This window comes from Delphinus delphis, chromosome 16 (assembly GCF_949987515.2).
Source record: "Delphinus delphis chromosome 16, mDelDel1.2, whole genome shotgun sequence".
Taxonomy (NCBI): Eukaryota; Metazoa; Chordata; class Mammalia; order Artiodactyla; family Delphinidae; genus Delphinus; species Delphinus delphis.
The window spans coordinates 38,817,606-38,840,633 of record NC_082698.1 but is presented as its reverse complement, the minus strand read 5'-3'; the positions used below and the strand labels follow the sequence as shown (position 1 = coordinate 38,840,633).

The window sequence follows — 23,028 nt, the reverse complement described above, 5'->3', positions numbered from 1 at the left end:
CAAGATAATACATTCAAAACTGCACTTTTCTTCACCCCGGACAGTTTCTAGAAAGGAGAATAACCACTCAGAGAGCCACAGATGGTGGTTAAAAAGTCAACCAAAGCAGCAGATAAGGAAAAAAGAAGGAATGTTTACTGAGTATCTTCTGTATGTCAAGCACTTTGTTAGATGCTCTTATATCCATTATCTGATTTATTTAATCCTTTGTTTAGAAAAAAAAAAAAAGGAAAGAAAAACATTTAAGTATCCTATTATTGTGTTCCTATTCTTTTCTTAAAATAGGAAACAGTGTCTCAGAATAGTGAAAATCATGGTGGTAGAACTGAAATTTAAATGCAAGCTTGTCCTTCTCTAAAAATGTGAAACCTACTCTAGAAAGAGGATTTTGTCAATAATTACCAGTAAGATTAATATATCTACTATGAAAAACTTTATTTTTCTTTATTTTAAGGCTTGTCTAAGCTCAAATTGACCAGGCCCAACTTAATGCATGATTCATTACTAATGCCTGAATAACATAGAAGGGATTCTGGTTAATTTGATTTTTTTGCTGATATCCATTGCTTTTTAAAAATTAAGATGCCACATATTAAGACTTTGTGAGATGTTTTTATGGTTACGCTTTGGAATTTTATGGATGTGTATTCTCTATTCATTTTGCTATGGTTCATGATTCATGGCCAAATAAACAGCTATAACATTAATTCACTTCCAAAATGATCTTAAGACTGATTGTAAACATTTTTCCAAAGAGAATATTAGAGCTAATTTACATTTTTTATCAAGTAACACAAAGTAATTTTTACTTAGCCTCATTAGGCAAATGTGTAAACTTTGGTCATAAATCCTTCACAAACCATTTCGACACAATTTGGAACTCCTTCGGTGTAAAATTCCCAGGAGATACTAGAAGGCTGAAATTCATGATAAAATCACTTGTACAACTTGCATGTTGCTTTAAGAGTTATGTCCAGCCTACATCATGCAACATCCGTATACAATAAGACACTGGGGAAAGACTGGATTGGGTTTGGAGAGGTCCCAAAGGCAAGTGAAGCTACCATCAATTTGAAATGCACCCGGCACATTGCTAGTACAGGCCCTCCGCAATCACAAAGGACACCTCTCCTCTGTTTACCAAGTCAGAAATAGGCTTACTTCCCATTCAATTTCCTTATCGGTCCTCTTTGGAAAAAAACCAAATAAGATAGAAATGATAATATTAACAAAACTACTCCATTTCCTAACTCTAAATTGTTAGTACAATGGCTGGCATTGTATGCCTGTAATATGTTAAACATTTTAAGATATTAAACATTTATTGACCTTTTTGTTAAAGTTAAGGATAATTACTTCATTTAGTTTTTTACCAAGAAACCTTCTAACTTTAGTTCTCTGCCTTTATCCTTCATCTCCTTTTTGTTCTTCTCTGCCTATCATTCACAGCTACCATTTCAGCTTTTGCTTTTCTAAGTCATCCTTTCTTCACTCTTTAAGTGTGCTTTTCCATCGTGCACTTCTCTTACCTTTGTCTCATGTCTTGCCCAATTTACTATTTTGAGAGACTTTAAAAGCAAACAAACAAAAAACTTGTTTTCCCACTTTCTCTGTTTCCCTAGCTGCCAACTTATGTTCCACCAGGGCATTAACATCTTCCCACTTTGCCATAACTTCAGGCAAATCTAGAAAACAAATATCACCCAAAATTCTGTCATATTATCATATTTTTCCTTCCACAACTTGCTTCTCTATGGGAGCCCAATTTTTATGTATGCTTTTCTTCTTTATAGATTAGGGTTATAATTTAAGAGCAGCATACAGTATCTTCCTGACAGCTCTAGATTTGGAAAAGTCATAATCTCCCACCCTACCTGCTGCTCTCCTCCAGCTTCCTTCTTATTTTGTTCCCTGCCACCTTCCCTGAGCCGGGACACACTGGCACTGGAGGACATCAGGGTCAAGGGTCAGGAACAGCAGCTCTGATCTTGCCCAACAGTGAACTCTGGAAATTGCTACTGATCAGTATTAGCCAAGTGATGAGGTGAGCAGTTCACTCCAATCCACCTGAGACTTTAAGGAAGGCAGAAATCTTGAACCTCCAATAACTTCTAGGTTCTTTTAATCTTCATCAAATAGGCACTAACATTGCAAATACTAAACCAGAAAGGCATTGAGAAGAAAAGTGAATCCAAACATCAACTATTTTTGAATCACTTTGCACTCAAAATTTTAGTCTTACAAAATTTTACCCTCCCAAATACAATGACACATTCAAAAATGCAGAGAAACCATGCCAATCAATTTCTCACACAGAGCAAATTCATTCTAGGATAGAACTTTCAGGAAGCGACCGGAACAAGCATAATAATAAATGTTAGGAAATTAGCTGCAGACTAATTTTACTTCTGATCCAGTGCAAGTCACTATCATTTATAAAATGCGGATCCAAAATCTTTGGTTTGTTCCGTAAGTATTTACTGAGCACTTAGCATAATGTCAGGCTAAAACTCTTGGGTAAAGATGAGTACAACATAGTCCGTACATGCAGGACATTCACAGTTTAGTTAGGTAATAACTAAACTATAATAATTATAGTACCACCTGCAACAACCGAGGGATGTACAAGCTTTCTTGAGAGCATTAAGGAAGTGGCACCTACCATTACCCATAAATAGGATCAAAGGAAGCATCGCAGAGCAGATAATATTTCAATCAAGTCCGGCAGGATCAACAGGGTCAACGTAGTGAGACCAATGTGAGAAGAGAATGGTAGACAAGAGAAGGGAAGAGAAGAGAAGGAAAGGGCATTTGAAGCAGAGAGCCCAGAAGTATAAGAAAACACGGGACTTCCCAGGGGCAGGGTATGTGAATGACACTGGAAGGGGAGTCTGGGAGCTAGTCCTGAAGAGATGAGGTATCATGCTAAGAACTTGAGACTTTATCCTTCCAGCAAGTGGTTTTGCAATTCTACCCCTTGGAATTAGAGATTAATTAGAATAATAATAATTAAATAATAAAACAGCTAACACTTCCTGGGCAGTTAGTAATCGTCAGGATCCACTTTAAGTAAGAATACATTCAAAATACTTAATCCTTAAAAACAACCCTATGAAATAGGAACTAATATTATCCTAAATTTTAAATGATAGGAAACTGAGACTCAGTTTCCACTGAATGGAAGCAGAGGAACAAAAGAGGGGAGCATTTTTATACAGCAGGTTTGGTGGCGAGTACACATTTGAACAAAGTATTACTTTGCTGAGAAAAAAGAGGATGGGAGACACTGAGGGCAGATTAGTGGAAGCTGGCAGAGCTGGAAGAGACCTCTCATTTTTTGCATTATTAGCTCCTCCCTCACTCATTTTCAGAATGAATAAGGAAGGAGGAGAAGGGAAGGAAATTACAGAAGGAAGTGCTGTCATGTCCAGCAGGTCCTTTCTACAATCTCTTTGCTATTCCTCCCCTCCAACATGAGTGATTAGCAGTAAGTCAGGTGGGAGTACTTGCTGTATGCTGGACCTAACTAAACACTTGACAAGTATGTTCTCATTTCACCTTCACAACAGCAATGTCACAGCCTGCCTGTTACCCCAATTCACAAATGAGCAAACTGATGCTGGGGGGAGAGGAGTCCATGATTCTTTCCTATAATATTGCCTGTATTCTTTCTCCATCCAACTTCCATTTCTTTGCCCCTTTCTTCCCTCATCCATTCTCATCTAGATAACCGTGCTGTTCCATGAACCTCTGGAATTTCTTACTGCACAATCTCTGAGAAGTTGGGGTGATTGCCTCTCCCTTTCTGCTTTTATATTTTACTTATCTATGCCTAACAATAGTCTAGCACTCACTACATTCCAGGAATTCGTCCAAAGCCCTTCCAACGTATTTACTCATGTAATACAATACCCCCAGAGACATGTTACTGCTTCCTCAGTTAAAGATATTGAGTTACTAAGAGGTTAAGAAACTTTTCCAGGGCGCAGAGTAAGAGGCAGAATGAGGATTTGAACTCAGGAGGTCTAGCTCTAGGGTCCGCATCCCTATTCAGGCTTTATCTTCCTTGACTTAGCAGGTCTTGGCACACCTGACCACGCACTTGATCTCAAAATCCTTTTTTTTTTCTTGGCTTCCAATCCACCTCTCTCATTTGGTTTACCTCCTACCTACCCGGCTGCTTCATCTCATTCCCCTTTGCTGATTCCTCCTTGTCTCTCCAACCTCCAAAAGTTAGAGTACCCCAAAGTAGGACCTATTTTCTACACTCCGTCCCTACTGATTTCATCCAATTTCACAGCTTAATCATCATCTCTACACAGATAGCCACCAAATCGATATCTCCTGTCTGTAAATCTCCCGTAACATCCTGACTCAGATATCTAACTGTGCACTGAATCTCTTCCCGTGGCTGCCTGATGGGCATCTCGAAATCAATGTGCCTCCACCTGAGCTCCTGCTCTTCTTCCACACTCGTTATTCCTCATCTCAGTAAACTGGCAACTCCATTCCTCTAGTTGCCCAGGCCAAGAAACGATGTCATCCTCAACTCCTCGTTTTTCTCTCTCACGATGCATCCAACTCATCTGTAAAATCTATTCCAAGATTCGATCACTTTTCAGCACCCTCACTATCACCACTCTAATCCAAGCCACTATTCTCTCGTACCCGGATGTCGCAGTGTTTCTAACTGGTCTCCCTGCTTCTCCCCTCGACCCCTCTAACCAGAGCAAGGCAAGTGAGGCACTGCCTCAAATGCAAAATGTAAGAGCCATCAAAAAACTCAGTAATTAAGACAAATGATTTTTTTTTTTTTTTTTTTTTTTTTTTTTTTTTGCGGTACGCGGGCCTCTCACTTTTGTGGCCTCTCCCGTTGTGGAGCACAGGCTCCGGACGTGCAGGCTCAGAGGCCATGGCTCACGGGCCCAGCTGCTCTGCAGCATGTGGGATCCTCCCGGACCGGGGCACGAACCTGTGTCCCCTGCATCGGCAGGCGGACTCTCAACCACTGCGCCACCAGGGAAGCCCGACAAATGATATTTTAATGCAGTTAAAAAAAAATAAAAATCAATGGAAAAACATCCATGATGAACAAAATGGCAAAATTTAAATAAAAACAGGATCAGAGTGATTGCCTGACCTCCCTTGCCTCACCTTAGCCCCAACGCTGCCTGACTCCCTTCAGTGTTTTCTCGATGGTTAGAGTGAGTCTGTTAAACATAAGTAAAATCTTCACATCTCAGGGCAAAAGCCAAGGTCCTTACCGTGACCTACAAGATCCTTCATGACCTGGTCCGCCATTATCTCCCTGACCCCAGTTCCCATTCTCTCATTCACTCAGCTCCATCCTCTCCACATAGGCCACTGTTTCATCGACAAGCTCCCACCTCAGGGCCCTCCAACTTCTTGGAATGCTCTCCCCCAAATACATCCCTCATTTCACCCAGGTTCCTTTCCAAATTCACTGTATCAGGACCACACTATCTAAAATTCCATCCTCCTCCCAACACATATACTTCATATTGCTCTTCCATTCTTTATTTTTTTCTCCTCAGAAATTAACATAAGCACAGTGTATATTTTGCTCATTTATCTTGTTTACTGTCTCTCACAACCACTATAAAACTCCATGAGATTTTGCGGGGAGAGGGGTTTGTTTTGCTCTCTGATTCCCAGTGTCTCAAAAATTCTTGGATGATGGTAGGTACCCAGTAAACAAGTTTTGAATGAATAAGTAATACATGTTTATGAGTGCTTTCCTTTAGCTCCAATGGTCTTAATGCCTGCTATATATAGGTTTCAAATTCTATTGCCTCAATAAAGTACACTGGGAACTACTCTTCAAAATGCAGTAGCTCAGATCTGAAGAATCTGCAAGGTGTTAAATTAGAAAATGTATTGCAAAACGTTTCTTTCAAATTTGACCAAATTTTTAAACAAAAGTTTGACTTGCTTAAGAAAATATTTATCTTGGATTCGAGTTCACTCCTTAGATTAAGTCAATGTTGAAAGAGGGGGTTGTTTTTGAGAAACAAACATTGAAGATCAAGTGTCTCTTAAGGCGAATTCTGAATTTTGTTTCTATGTCCTGATTTCCAATGACCTGATTCTATGTTGAGATATTATACAGATTTTCTCAATAATGTCAGAGTGAACCCATGTGTGATCAAAAGACCATTCTGATGTCAAAGTATTTTTAATCACCTTTATTAATAATTAACCGAAACTAAAGGCAGGTTTTACAAATAAAACTTGTCTCACCATGAATTGCTATCTCTCGATGGAGAAGATGAAGTTCAGCAAAGAGCAAACCTACAACTTGGCTAGAAGACAACAGACTTTGCCTTCCAACCTCTGTTAAGACATGCAAGACTAACCTCATCAGACCCCAGTCCATCCATGGCCTCACTGCTCTTACAGGTTAAATCCAGCACTGTGGGAGCATTTGAGAGTATCCTGATGAAAAGGCAATTTTAGTAACATTTGAGAAAAGTGCACGAGTTAGAATTAGTCTTAAAGGCTAGTTTTTCTTTGTAAATCTTCAAAATTCCTTTTTTTAATTTATATTTTTTATTGAAGTATAGTTGATTTATAACTTAGTGTTAGTTTCAGGTGTACATCACAGTGAAGTGATTCATATATATATATATACACATACATACACACATATATATATATACAAAACTGAATATATATATATATATTCTTATGCAGATTCTTTTCCCTTATAGGTTATTACAAAATACTGAGTATAGTTCCCTGTGCTATACAGTAGGTCCTTGCTTGTTATCTATTTTACATGTAATAATGTGTATATGTTAATCCCAAACTCCTAATTCATCCCTCCCTCTTCTTTACCCTTTGGTAACCATAAGTTTGTTTCCTGTGTCTGTGGGTCTATTGCTGTTTTGTATATAAGTTCATTTGCATATTTTTTTTTTTTAGATTCCACATATAAACAACATCATATTCGTCTTTCTCTGGCTGGCTTACTTCACTTAGTATGGTAATCTCTAGGTCCACCCATGTTGCTGCAAGTGGCACAAAACGCCTTTTGTAGTTTCATCTTTTAAGAGGATTGTATTGTTTCACAGCGATTTCTATGACTGTACTCACCAGCAGTTTAGGATTAAAAACTGAATATAGGTCTCATTTTATGCCTACCTTGTAGTATCCATAGAAAGAGTACTTACACTATAAATGTGTCACTAAAGCTACACGTCCAATCTGAATTGCTACATATATATATCAAACCACCATTATCAGAAAATACTTTCCAATTTGTCTTAGTCAAGATAAAAAGATTAAAACAAACAAACAAACAAAACACTGCCTTTTGCAACGTAACAGACAATACAGACCGGTGTATTAACTGAGTTAGCCAGCTGTCCATAAAACACAATGCCCTAAAGCTGGGCAGGGAGTGAAGCTGCCATATAGACAGCACTAACTAAATACTTCTTGAGAGAATGAATGATTGAAAACTGAATTGATCTGGGTCAGAAGCAAGCAAGAATTATGAGAAAAGTCTAGGGCAAGAATGGCCATGCTTATATACAGAACATGAAATTGTTTTATCCCTGTAACAGCTAATGAATATTCTCGCTGGAATCTAGTTGTTTTTTTAAATTTGGTTTTCTAAATTATATTGAAAATATTACTTTCTAGATGATGCTTGTCTATTGTTTGGGAACTTTATTTTTAATTGAGTATAATTGCTTTACAATGTTGTGTTAGTTTCCGCTATATTATTCTATTACTTTCATAATAGAATACTTTGAAGTTGCATTTTACTCAGATTATCTCGGCTTCACTTTTGTCACCCAATTGTTTACCCATTCCTTGTATTATTAATGGTACCTTTACCCTGAACCTTTAAATGAAAATCAAAGTGGTATGGGAAATCCCAATGCATAGAACAGAAAAGTTCTTAAAGGGCCTATAGTGAAATACATTATATTTGCATGTGATTCAAATCAGTGTAAAAAGAGCTTCCTTTGTCTTGGTTGGCAGAGTACATCAAGCAGAGAGAAATCCCAGCCCGGAACCTTCACTGAGTCACTCCCACTCTAATCCAGTGGGTCAATGCACTCCCCTCTGTACATGAGAGCCTCCAGGGGCTCGCACCATCATAGCCTGGGACCTTCACCATGGACAAGCCCTTGTGCTGGGAACCTGTGAATTTGAACAACCATCAGATTTGGAATGGGGTTCAAACCATGTTCCCTGATAGGAAGTATAGATAATGAAATGCTTAAGTTTCATATTCACATCTACATAGATCAACATGGACATATGTAAATTTTCCTAATTTCTTAGATTTTACAAAGGGCTTCATGTCCTTTTCTGAGTGGTCTATGTGATATACGATCCAGGTGTCAGTAGGCCCTTCCAACACCATTCAAAAGGATCCACTGTTCTTATTTTGTTAAAACCCATGTGACATTTTTATTACAGAGTAGTTTGCATGATGACTTCTGTACATCTGATACCAGCACACTCTGATCTAGAAATTTATCTTTGAAGAATAAGTAGATAAATGTCTCAGGTAACAGACAGAATAGATAAATGAAGCTAAAACTTTCAGGATCTTCATACCATATCCTCGTCAATTTGATTTAGTAACGGTGCTTTCTTCCCACATCTGCAAGGACCATTCCTCATACTTTTAATTGGCAAGAATGAATTTGTTTTTGAGCATTTGGTGACATTCTGAGATAATTGGACTGAGAACTACTGGTCTGCATTCTAAGTGGAAAAAGGACATTATTCAGTGTTGACTTCTAAATTTCAACTATAATTGAACATTTTTAAAAAAATTTTTTAATGAGGTTATTTAACTGCCCTGGTTTGTGGGTGTCTGTTAGTTGCTCTAACCTTAATGAGTAATTTATAGAGAATGTTTCCTAAAGATGTCCTTCATGAAAAGGACAAGTTTGGACTTGGTAATAGTAATTTACTTAATTTATCTTAAATTTGGTTTCAGTGAGCAACCCTAATTAACCTGATTTTTTGCTGATAATCACTCTCAATGGAATCAAATCACAAATCCGGGGATGGATTGAGCGGCACCCAGAAGGAAGCAGCCCTCCGCGCACTGGTCCAGCGCACAGGATATAGCTTGGTCCAGGTAGGAACTTCTTGTGCCATCTGCTGAAACTCACCACTGAATTCAGAGTGGTGGGAATATTAGCGATCCTAACATGCAAAATGTGATCGATCAGTCGTATAACTCTTTAGTTGGACATTCCTTTCCAGGGGGGAAGGAAGTTGGATCATTTCAGTTTTGTAGGTGATCTCCCAGGTGATGTTCTTTCTACTCTGGGTTATCAACTCAATTTTGCCTTGCCATTTGGAAGCAGAACTAGTGTTAACAGTCATAAAGACTATCACAGTTTTGAAAGGTCAGTTTAGTATAAGAAAAGGCAGCTGGAATTCACCACCCAGAGCTTGTCAGTGAACGAGAACCCAGCTGGTGCTTCAAGAACCAGAAGAAAACAAACTATCCAGGAACTTGCCTTAGTTTCTAGAGAGATATTTGACAGCAGATGTAAAACAACTTCTAGATGAAGGATCCAAGAACTGACCATCTGGTCAACCTAGCTATTCCAGGATGTTTTCTCATAACACCTATCCAATCTGTTTAGGATATATAATAATTTCTCTCCATGTTCAGCATTTTTGAAAAAGAAAGAAGAAAAACTATCCTAAAACTATCTATTCATTATCACTGGTTGTTATGAATTGTCTGTACATTATTATTGTCTTTATGATAACCTGTTAGAGAGCTTATGATATATTGAAAAACAAACTAGTTTTAGACATATAAGTTAATTATCTTACTTGAAGAAATAATGTTGCTTTTTTTTAATGTTGTTCTTTTTACAGTAAGACAAAGTATTTTACTGCTCAGCTATTATATTTTATCACATACTTTCCCAACTTAACCAAATCTTTGTGCTATTATGAATACGAAAGTCATAAGTGGGTAATAATAACATATACAATAGTGTCCTTTATTACATGTTCCTTTGTCAGATCAGTTGAAAACTAAATGTAGTACATTTTGCAATAATCTTATAAGTCATGGCACACTTTGTTAGAGATAATATAATGCTCAAAGTTATTTCTAATTTTTCATCCTAATGAAGAGTATTTATTTAGACTTTTTTAAGATTTCAGTATTTCACAAAGGCTTCTAAAATTTCATTTAAGTCAAGGGAGATACTAATGTATTATTAGTTTTTAATACTTAATAAAAGTCTATTTTAGGATCATTACTAAACTTTTAAATGTCTTCATCTCCAAATTTAATGTGCTTCAAAATTAATGCCTGATTGAAATTTTTTATGCAGTCTTTTCCCACATAAAGGGGTATTTCATAATCCACAGAGGAAATTCTATAGAGTTTACGGTCTATAAAACAGATACACTTAGGATAATAATTTTTTACATTTGCTCAGGTACAGTTAGTTGAAAAAATGTTTTTATCTTTTGTAATCAGCAGTTTCATAAATGTTATAAAATCAAAAATGTTTTATATCAGTTTATCTTTTTAACTCCTTTGTATCTGAAACACTCATGCAAAGATAGTGGTAGTGGAAAGCACTTAAACCCTTTTGAAAACCAATTAGTCAATATTCATACATAAGTATATTCCCCTCTGGAAACAAACCTTTAATGATCTGAAATATAATGATGAAAACATATAAGCCTTTCTAGTGTGACGCTATTTCTAATATCTCAATATCATAAACCTAATGTATAAAAGGAAATTATTAACTATGAATATATAAGTATACTCAACAAACAGAACTTTATGAGAAATAATCCTAAAACAATATAAACTGTCCATTTAATTTTATTCTGGGCACTGGTTCTTTCATTCCCCCCAGATGAAATTTCAGGGAAAGTCTCATGACTTTTCTGGTAACTTTCAGCTAATAAAAGATCCTCCACTAAATAATGAATATGTCTTGTCCAGTAGAATAAAAACTTAACTTTATTCCAAGTGAAAGCCATTTCCCTTTTCCAGGCATGTCAGGGTGGAGGGCAATTTCTATTTTTTCTCCTTTATGCTTTCAGAAGTATAGTTTCCGACACCAGTTTCCTAACTAGAATTCCTGACTCAGCTGGAGCAGAGGAAAGGGGTGAAAGCAAAGGAGAGGGGACAGGAAAGTTTCTACTTGACTGATTTTGGCATTGGGCTCTGGGCCCAGCAGGTGTGTAAACCTCCTGGGATACTCTGTAAGGTCATCAAAAACCTCCTTAAATCCATTGCCAGGGGTCTCTCAACTGGCTACACTCTGCTCTAGCTAGAGGCTCCTTCCCTGGGCCTCAGTCTCCTTTGGCAGAGCTCTTTTCGACACCCCAAGCATCCCTCTTGGAGAAGATGGAAAATGACCCCTGATTCCTACATTTGGCCAAACTCTAGTCCCCTGGAAACACACATTCTGACCCAGTAAAACCTGCAAGTGCACGTGACACAAAGCAACGAGCTCTCCTTCTCACCACCATCAAAGCAGGAGGCCAGCCCATTGTTTGCCATTAGATACTCTAGGACTGAGTTAGACTCAGCAGCTTCGTGTGTTCCCAACAGCAGGGAATACATAGCAAGTTCTGAGTGGTTTCCTATTCCTCTCCCCTGCTTTAGGTTAGCTGAGAAGCACCTCAAAATTCCTCCCACTTAGGGGGAACTAGGATTCACAACACACCAGCAGTGGGCTCCAAATATCTTTGAGTCAACTCCAAAAATTCCTTTCAAACTCTTCAATATTATTTTCTAAATTCAGGGATGCGGAGGGGTAGGGGATGTTCAGTTAAGAACATCAAACAGGGCTTCCCTGGTGGCGCAGTGGTTGAGAGTCCGCCTGCCGATGCAGGGGACGTGGGTTCGTGCCCCGGTCAGGGAAGATCCCACATGCCGTGGAGCGGCTGCGCCCGTGAGCCATGGCCACTGAGCCTGCACGTCCGGAGCCTGTGCTCCACAAGGGGAGAGGCCACAACAGTGAGAGGCCCGCGCACCGGAAAAAAAAAAAAGAATGTCAAACAGTTAAACAGTTTCTCCCTACCTCCTTGTCCTGCTTGTGGTCCAGTGACAGTTTCGTATCCAAACCAGAGGCCAAAATAATCCCATTCCATCTTAAAATCCTGTTACAAATGAAACGTAAACAGTCATTAAGTGATCATTTAGAAAATTCTGCAGAACAGAAAATTTTAACATATTAGAACAATGCAAAAAGCTTGCATATAACAATACATTTTTAAAAGAGACTCAAACAGCAATGGAGATCTTTTCATAAACCTAAAAATTTACGAACATTTGCATTAAAAAGGAAAAAAACAATAAGGCTATTTTACTTTTATCATTTTAAATGTTTTCAAATATAATACCCCTAAAAATATACGGCCAAACTGCCTATTACTTTGATCTTATATATTCAATTACATTCAGAAAATATTAATAGAGGTTTTAGATCACAAGTTAATAACAATTACAAAACAGTAAACATTTACTGGACATTTATATTCTAACTGCTTTGTGTCTATTAACTCATTTAATACTAATAACAACACTATGAGGTAGTTACTATGATCATCTCCAGTTTCCAGATAAGGAAAACAAGGCTCAAGGAGTTAGGTAGCTTGCCCAAGATTTATAGGCCATCTTAATTCCACTGCAATTGGCCAAAATTTCTGGCAAGATTTACAGAACTAAGAGCTGTTATAATGTTATCTTTAAGACTGCAGTTTGAGAGATTAGCATGGCAGAGCGTGCTAAAAATATTTTGTTGAGCTTAAACTTTGTAACATGATTCACTTTAAGTAATTATTTGTTAGCAGAATGACTACTGGAACAGAAATTTTCTAGTAATGTAGAAACCTAAAATTCTGAAACCTAGCTATCTAGATCTAAAGTCTCTAATCAAGATGTAAATATATACATGACTTGGGTCAACCACTTTGAATGATTTGGAAAATACCTTCTGATTTTGGCTGCAAAGTGTAGAAAATCACCCAAGACTTCAAATCAGAGACCTGCTATTCAACCCAGTACCTACCACACGCAAGTATGATCTATATTTTAATTCCTTTTTTAAAATTGGCGTATAGGTGATTTACAAGGTTGTGCTAGTTTCAGATGTACAGCAAAGTGATTCAGTGATATATATATATATTATTTTTCATATTATTTTCCATTGTAGGTTATTATAATATATTGAGTATAGTTCCCTGTGCTATACAGTAGGTCCTTGTTGTTTACTTATTTTATATATAGTAGTGTGTATATGTTAATCCCAAACTCAAGTCCCTTAACTGCTCTCAGCCTTAATTTCCCAGAAGGTTGGCTAGGACCTACCCCACTCCTAGTCAAGATTTTGTGATTCTAGCATCTGCTCAATCTAGTTACTGGTCAGCAAACTTGTCTAATTGGAAGAGGAAACCAGCATGTATTGAGACATAGCTTCAAACTGCCATTTAGGGAAAAGCCTTTAGCCTTCTCAATACTGCAGTCTTCCTACTCTGGATTAGAGAAAACATTAGTATCGTCATCAAAAAAAAAAAAAGAACATTGGGTTTACTTTTTTAAAAATCTCTGTACACAAATGAAGGTAAATATATTAATACAATTCAGGGAGCATATCTATAAAATGATATTTTTAAATGTTATGGTATTTGCTAAATTAGGGATTGAAGGATTTGCTTCTGCTCTTCTTTGCAGTCTCTGATATTGAATGCTGAATACTTGCAAAACAAGAATTTGAAAAAGAGAGGGTGACTTAATTTGTGCTCTCTTATCACTAGCAGGACAAATACAGTGGTCAAAAATAGAATTTTGCAGGTTACTTAATAACATGAGCCAGTCTTTTATATACAAACTGATGCAATAAAACGTGCTTGTGAGGGCTTGAAAATATGCTTTGCGATATCTTTTTAATAACAATTGGATATCTTTAGAATTCATGGCTAAAATTTTTATCAAAGTTCTTTAAAGAATAAAAGAACATTAATGCAATACTCTGCATATATAGGTTCAATAAATATTATTGATAAGAATTGTGTAATATTGACAAGTTAAACTTTCAACTTAGTTGCATTATGCCACACAAAAAGATTTTGGATGTGTGCCACTATGTTAGCTGGTAAACAGACTTTTTCTCCAGGCAATGAAATATGTGTGGGGCTTTTTTTCCCTCACTTTTTCACTCTTAACTGTACTTCTCAGATTTTCTAAAACTACTATACATGTCTTTGAGAGTCAAAGGAAAAAAAAAATCACATTATGATGAACCTTTCCTCCAGAACGCATTACTAGCGTGGGTCACCAACTCTGTGAGATGCGATGCTTCTTTCAGCTGGAATTTTCTCCTTAAATCTAGAAAAATACATTTTCATAGATGAACATTTTCAGAAAACTTTCCACCCAATGTGGAGTCAGTTTACATCAGTTTTAATTCTACTACAAGGAAAGCTAAATATATAGCTAATAAAGATCACCCTCAAGTAGTCTGAATATTTTTTTAAAGAAGACTCAAGATACTTATATACTATTCTTAAGTGATTTAAAATATGGTGTGTATTAACACTGTCCAGTTACCCTACTGATAATCTATTATCTTTCTTTTTTTTTTTTTTTTTTTTGCGGTACGCGGGCCTCTTACTGTTGTGGCCTCTCCCGTTGCAGAGCACAGGCTCCGGACACGCAGGCTTAGCAGCCATGGCTCATGCGCCCAGCCGCTCCGCGGCATGTGGGATCTTCCCGGACCGGGGCACGAACCCGTGTCCCCTGCATCGGCAGGCGGACTCTCAACCACTGTGCCACCAGGGAAGCCCTGATAATCTACTTTCTAAAAATGATTACAACAAATATTTACGTGGTATGTCAGTCCCATTGCTTGCTTAATCCAGTGGTTGTCCTTAAAGTTTTTTTGTTCTTGTGTGTCTGTTTTGTTTCCTTAGTCCCTATTATTGAACACAATGTGTTAGTGTTGGTCCTTGGCATTATAGAAGTATAAGGCGTAGCAGCTGACCTAAAATGCATAGCAAGTAGTTGAAATAAAAATGAATTTACCCAGAATTTAAAAGGACACTATAAGACTGCATTAAGTGAGCAATACAGCTGTGGGTGTTACCTTTCTGTTTAGAGCCTTAAAACTGACCATAGTCTTTGACCTAAGGAATGAGGACAAATATTTAGACATAAGGATGCTCATCATAGTGGAATTTGTTTAAAAATATTGGATATATCCTAAGTGTCCAATAAAATATTACTGGTCATATAAAATATGTCACCCTTATATTTCCAAATTATATAGTCATGTAAAACGGTGATTTCAAAGACATGCAGAAATGTCCAAATTTTAATGTTAAAAATTAGAATGCAAAACTGTATATATCAGTTTACAGATCATATTTTAAGAAATTATTCACACACACAAATATTGGGAGATAATGAAATGTAATCTCTGACGAGAGTAGCTTTTTCTTCCTTGTGTTCTTTATGTTCCAAACTTTCTATAATGAATATGGATTATTTTTATGTCAAGGAAAACAATCTCATGAAGTAGAAAAAATTTATAAGAAGCATTCGGTTAGGAATAGAAAAGTTGGGAAAATTTCATGAGGAAAATTTCATTATTGAAACTGGATGATAGGTGCTTGGGTTCATTAGGCTATTATTTCTAATTCTTTATATGTTTACTACATATACATTTAATACTGGTATAATCCAACCCTTTCCATTTTACATTGGAAGACAAGCCCCAGAGTTATACAATTCAGTAGAGACATAAGCCAGAGGTCAGCAAACTGACCCACGACTCAAATGTGGCCACAGCCTGTTTTTGTAGTGATTGAAGGCTATGAGTGATTCTCACAATTTCAAAAGGTCGGGGTTTTGGGCTTCCCTGGTGGTGCAGTGGTTGAGAGTCCGCCTGCCGATGCAGGGGACACGGGTTCGTGCCCCGGTCCGGTAAGATCCCACTTGCCGCTGAGCGGCTGCGCCCGTGAGCCATGACCGCTAAGCCTGCACGTCTGGAGCCTGTGCTCCGCAACGGGAAAGGCCACAACAGTGAGAGGCCAGCGTACCGCAAAAAAAAAAAAAAAAAAAAGTCGGGTTTTTTTTTAATCCTAAAATATCAACTATCTGGCGTTTTATAGAGAAAGTTTGCTGACTCCCTAACTCTTATCCTTAATCTAGTACTCTGCTATAAGTTAATTCACAGGTTTTTTTAAAAAATTGAAGTACAGTTAATTTACCATGTTGTGTTAATTTCTGGTGTACAGCAAAGTGATTCAGTTATACATATATATACACACACATATATTCTTTTTTATATTCTTTTCCATTATGGTTATGGTTTATCACAGGATATTGAATATAGTTCCCTGTGCTATACAGTACGACCTTGTTGTTTATCCATCCTATATATAATAGTTTGCATCTGCTAATCCCAAACTCCCAATCCATCCCCCACCCGCTCCCTCTCCCCCTTGGAAACCACAAGTCTGTTCTCTATGCCTAATTCACAGTTTTTAAAGAAAACTTCCTATAACATAGATGAGCATTTAAGATTCCTTAAAGGAAGTAGGAGCAACCCTCCTTGTCCTACCCACCAAATGAAGTCTAAACCCTCATTCATTCACTTATTGATTCCACAAAGAGAGACACGGTGCCTGCCTTCATGAAAATTACTCATGAGGAAACAGAAAATAAACAAGAAATAAAATAATGACATATCATGTTGAGTGCTATGAATGTCATAAATCAGGTTAAATGACAATGGCAGGAGGCCTTCTTCAGACTAGATGACATTGAAGCTGAGACTTAGAAGATGAGAGCAAACAAACATTGCAAGGAGCCAAGGACAAAACAGCATCCTTGGCAGAGGGGACCACTTGGGTGATACTGATTCACCAAAATATTTGTAAAATGCACAACACTTTTCAGCGGTGAAGATATTAGTGTGTCTTAATTTCAAAGATCCAGTAAGATTACAGCAGATAAATGAGAAATCGGCGGGCTTCATCCTTCTCTTCCTTTTTTTAATCAGTCATCAATCTGTTCCTCGGAACAATTTCCTCAAACTAGAATAAAATACAGACTTTAATTCCCATTTCTCAAACTTTGCTTTCTAGGTGTGTTCTCTTATTTGGAGTTTCACTGCAACTGCATATTTTAATTCTAATTTATTCAGTTCCTCAATAGATCTGTATCAGCCATAAGGTACAAAGCATGGCACTAGATCTGATTAGGAGACCATCCCTCTGCTAAGTGTGCCTCAAACTAAGTTAACTCCCCTATCTCTCTGGTTTGGTATAATGTACTTTAGTAAATTTCCTTGGGTATTTTTCAAATTACAATTTTTCCTACAAATAATGCAATAAAAAATAAGTGACTTAGGATCCCAGAGTTTACAAATGGCTTCGACTAGACTAGCTCAGTGAGAAGCAGATGGAGGAACACTGTGGCATTGACATTCTTTTCCAACCACCACACAAAAATCCTAGGGACAGAAAAAGGAATTTGACTTCATGGTAAAATATAGTTCCTGGGTCCTACTTTTTCTTCTATTGCCTGTTCTCACCAACTGCTCCTGTCCCCGCTAGCCAAGGACTTATCGTTCATGCACTTGGTGAATGTCCTAATTCCTTAAATAGGTGGCACTAAGCATGAGAACAGGGGGGGACCAGTAGATCATCACAGGCATGTGTTTCCCTAAGCTTATCACTCCAGCCACCCACAGGCTAACTTAATTATCAAGCACCTTAGAAGCCTTGCTTCTACTAGCCAGTAATGCCACAGGCTGGTGTGGAAGACTCCAAATGAAGAAGCAGCTCTGTGAATCCTTTTGTGGAGAGTGTGTGTACCTGACATGTGATGGGAACTTCAGCGTCCCACGAAATAGAAAGGCATTCCAGGAGCTATTTTCAAACAGCAATGAATTTCTCCTCCAATAGCCTAATAGAAAGTTGGTTATATATGAGGTCTTCAATACAAGGTTCAAAATCTTTGCAAAATATGGATTATAGTGTTTTCCCTTAAACTAGAAGCACATAAGGGTTTCCATTTTATCAGCTTAAAAACTGGTGTAAATTTCATGACTCAAATACACAGAAGCATCGATGGCTGTTTTGAACTTTAGACTTTGTTTGCAGACAACTTCAGGATTTTTTAAATTGTTACCTGTTAATACCAATCAGCAATCAAAAATAAGTGGCTCTTCATCTTCAGAAACTAAAATGTTATTATGACAGGCGAAGAGAGCTCTCTAACGTAGGCTAAGGAGAAAAAATGAGATCACAGAAACATGCGATCATGAATTTGGGTAGGACTTCAGTAGCTGTGATCCTTTTTTTAACATTGTTTCAGAGATGCAGGGTAGAGAGCCGAACCGTACCTTGAATCCTACAGAGGATTCAATAACCTTGAATTTCATCATGAGAGAATGATTCCACTTTCAATTCTATTTTAAGCTTTCTGATGAGGGAAGTCATTGAAGGTATGTCTTAAACACCTCTCCAGCCCCTGCTAATCTTTTTTTTTTGTTGTTGTTATTTTGTAATATCTTTATTGGAGTATAACTGCTTTACAATGTTGTGTTAGTTTCTGCTGTATAGCAAAGTGAATCAGTTATATGTATACATATATCCCCATATCCCCTCCCTCTGCTAATCTTTTTAAACAGCAGAACTAGGGCTCAGAACTTTTAGTAGACAACGATGTCCGGCTAGAACTTGATCATGGTTTCCTTCTTTTGCAGTTTCTTTTACAGTGACCTTCCATTTGTGGGAAATGATACTCCACTTATGAGAACGATATTTTCTTTTTTGTGTAAGTTTAAGAAAGTGAATCAATGCAAAGAAAGTCATTAAGTAATTAATGGACCAGGTGTCAAGGGGATATGCAATGGAGACACATTGGTTTTAAAAATCCCTACATTTCCTTTAAGGGTCCTATTGACTAACTCAGAAAACATCCTATGAACATTTTTCCACATTTTAATATGGTGAAAGTCAGCCTCCCTTTGACAACCATCCTAATACCCTCCCAAGACCTCTGCAATCACCTAGTTAACCCTATTCCCTTTTAAATGAAGAATTTCAAGTCAGGAGAAATTTAGTGTCTTGCCGAGACCCTCAGCTTGTAAAAATTCATGGGGGTGTGGTAAGGAGATTAATTACTGTATAAAATTTCTCACATGCTAAAAGACAAGTGCATTTGATGGAATTCTCCTTGGCATATGTTGAACTAGGAAAGGATAGAAGAGCAATTAACCCAAACCAAATGTTCATTATCTGCATAAGGCCAAATGTCCTTATTTGCATGGGGATATCTTTATGTCATTTAATCAGATCTCTGACTACTATTAGTCAATTCAGAAAGGCAAATTGTATCTATAATAAAAAGTTGCATGGGCCTATTGAATAAATTACACATTGCAAAAAGATAAACGCCCCAAATGGATAAAGGAATCACCAAAGATTTCACCTAGTTATTTTGTAGATGGAATTTATAGGTTCCTGGAGATTGCAGCAGTAAGACAAGGCAACTGCCCAGAGCCAGAAGTGAGCATGAACACAGCAAATCCTGGTCTCAAGATAATATATGCTGTGCAGTCCATCATTAGTGAAACTCATGGCAAATGTGAACAGAGGGTCTTAGAAGTTAATTGGCATTTTACTTGTTCTCTTATGTAGAAACACACATACACACTCCAAAAAAATAAATTTTCTGATTTCTAATTTTGGGTAAGGATATTCTTGAATTTAATATACCCATGAATTGGCCAAAAACATATAATGAGCTTTACAAAATGCAAGTTATTTTTAAAAGCCTGTTTGCTCTTAAATACTTCAACAACTGAGATACTGAATTCCTCAAGGGTGGTTGTCACACATAATCCATAAAGGGAAAATATTAGAAGATGATATTATTAAAGGCATCATCTGATAACAAGTTAGTTCTGCCTCCATAAGACAAGTAGCAACTTGAAATGAAATTAGGACTATTTTCCTAGGCAATAGGCTTTCAACAGTCAGTCTTCCAAAGTGATACAGGAACATGATTCATAATTTGCTGATAGCTGTTTTTATGAACAAACCATACCATATATTTTTAAAAAATCAAATGTGGAAGCTTTTTGAAGACTGAAACAAAGATAAATTTTAAAAAGCCAAAATCTATTTGCATCTTTGTGATTTTTGCCATAAACACATACAGCCAAAAATAATATTTATTTAGAATTCATTAAATAACTTGAATAGAAATACTGAGTTTAGTGTTAAAAGTAGACTTTTATGTAAGTGGAAAAGGTTTTATGTGATAAATATATTTTCCTGATGTACAATAAAATAAATGCATAACTATTAAAATAAAGCATTGGTCTATAAACCACCTAATATTACCTCACATAAAATATTTTGAGAAACTCTGGGCTGTATGATAAAGTTAAATTTATATTCATGTGTTATGCTCCTGCCCTAACTTTGCCTCTTTGTTACTAACTATAGTACCACATTTCTACAAATTCAAACATCCCATTTATTCAGTCTTTACACCACAATTATCATTGCTCTTTCTATTTTAAAGAAAATATCTGACATTCATATTGTGTATGAATGCAAAGATTTTAAAAAATAGCTAATAATGGTAATGCCAACTTCCACAGAATATAAGTTAAATAAATTCTGCCTTCGAAAAATTCTTAGCCTAAAATAGATTTTACCAATATGCAGTCACTGGTCTTAAGATGTGCAGGTAAACAAACAATACACAAAACAGATCATTATCTTTCATACAGAATTAACAAAATAAACATTCCCTATAGCACCGTCTGTTGTCCTCAACAACAATAACAGCATTAGCAGACCAAAGTTAAAATCACATCTAAGAGGATTCTTTTGGTACATCTTATTTAAGGCCCCTTAGATTTGCCTTGAACCCTATCACATATTGAGATATATAGTTGGTACACAGGTGAAAGGTAATAAAAATAATGCCTTGTAAAGACCTTTATTCAACCTTTCAAATCAACAACCAGGAAAATATGCTATTAATTTATGAACTGCAATAGACACAGTCCAGAAAGCTGTTCTCAATGCATTGGCATCAGCTGTGAGAAGAGACCACAGGAGTTTAGCCATGGAACCATTGTTCTTGGTATGGCGGTGGTGACTGGCATGCTTGTGAACGTCAGAAATGTCACCAAGCATGGGGAGATTGTCCAGCACCTGAGCGATCAGGAGCAGAAATAGATACAAACATAGTCAATTGGAAAATGGGTAGGAGAACAGCTGAAGGCAGTTGAATAAGGAAACATACACAATTTCTTCCCTCTTGGCAAGAAAAAACAAAGGACCAAAGGGAACCACAAAGATGATTACAGACTTGGAATATCAAATTTCCAAAGAACCATTAAAGGAATTGAAATTACTACTCAGAAAAATAAACTGAATGAGGGTTCATTAATTAATATTCTTTGAGTTTATGAATCGGTTCATTTATGGGAGACAACCAATCATCTGGTGTCCATGTTTGATGAAGTTGAACAAGAAAGTAGGTGTGACATACAACATACAAAATTGTGAGGCTGGTAAGCCTGAGAAGAAAAGTCATCACGACTTTTGAACAGTATATTTGCCAAGTTCACCAGATTGAGAATCAGAGGACATTTAGTCTAGTGTTTTCTGCAACAAATTTAACCAGTGTAACTTTAAGGAAGTCACATAACATCTCTGGACTCAGTTTCCTTATCTGTATAATGAGCATATTGGGTTAATATAAAAAAACAGAGAAAAATGTTATAACTACAAGCATGGACTCAGGATTCAGATTTTGTCTTTGCCACTTACTGCTTTTATGTCTTTGGATTTCTCACCTACAAAATGAAAGTAATAGTAGTATCAGCCTCATAGGTTTGTTGAGAAGATTAAATGAATTAATACCTGGGAAGCACTTGGCACATTGCTTGACTCAGAGTTAGCCGCTGTTTTAGCTGTTGTTTTTTGCTGCTGTTACTATCATGTGCAAGTATTAGAGGTAAATTCTGGCTGATTCAGCAGAAAAGGAGTTTATTAAAAGGATGCTGGGTTACAGAAATTTTCAATTTAGAGAACTAGATTCAACAGTAGCTTTTAGGGAAAAAAAAAGATATGTATGTGTGTAACTGAATCACTTTGCTGTACGCCTGAAACTAATGCAACACTGTAAATCAACTATACTTTAATAATAAATTAAATTAAAATTTAAAAATTTTTTAAAGAGTAAGCTTTTAGGAATGAAACCCAAAACCACACCACAAACCTGGAATGATAAGAAAATGTATCCAAGGAGGATTCAACACTAATGTTAGCACGTTGAAAATTTCTGCACCAGAACGCAATTTATTATAACCATTACTGCCCTAGTTGCAAGGGACACTAGAAAAGCAAGTATCTGCTATTTTTAACTGCTATAGGAAAAAGGCAGTTTTGCCCAGATTTCCCAGATGTATTAAAAGATCAGATACCAGGTGGCCCAAATTAACTCTGTCCACTTGTCCTTCACGCTAAGATTTATTGCTTAGAATCATTTACTAAAGGTTGGGTGGTTTTATCCAAGGTCAAGAAGATGGCGTATAAAATTTCTTAAAGACTCTACGGTTCCTTCATGAAAGGTTTAAAATATCTGCAACAGAAGGGACTTCCAAATACTTACTGGGTAGGCTCAGTATCCAGTATTTAAATTAAAGCCACTGGATTTATAGTTAGAATGAGGTCTTTAATTTTTAAATTCACACAGTTGAAGGTCTTCACCTATTTATGTGTGATGTGAGAGAATAAATGGTTTCCAAGTCTTTGGAAAAATAAAAGATCCCAGAGTTCAATGAACAAACATTCATGGAAAACAAAAACCTATATTTTCTCTCTCTGAATGACTAATACATTTGTGCTGCCAGAGGAATTCATCTCACAAGAAGGACATCAGCCAGGAGAGGAAAGAGCAGCTATAACTAGGCTTTATCTATTTTAAACTCCTCAACTATA

General features: G+C 36.8%; 1 protein-coding gene across 7 annotated transcripts in view; it reads left to right on the top strand.

Moving 5' to 3' along the window:
• A1CF (APOBEC1 complementation factor) overlaps positions 1–23,028 on the top strand; it is an 81,669-nt gene that overhangs the window by 16,498 nt on the left and 42,143 nt on the right. For 2 of the 7 annotated variants that reach the window (XM_069541533.1, XM_060034563.1), the window contains exon 2: positions 8,987–9,130. The exons of 1 other annotated variant lie outside the window; for it this stretch is intronic. In XM_069541533.1, coding sequence (XP_069397634.1) covers positions 9,032–9,130 — 99 coding nt within the window. In that variant the 5' untranslated portion in view covers positions 8,987–9,031. Of the gene's footprint in view, positions 1–6,945; positions 7,007–8,986; positions 9,131–19,431; positions 19,643–20,308; positions 20,317–23,028 lie in introns of those variants that run through there. 4 more of the 7 variants (XM_060034562.1, XM_060034568.1, XM_060034569.1 and 1 more) reach the window with 4 other exon arrangements.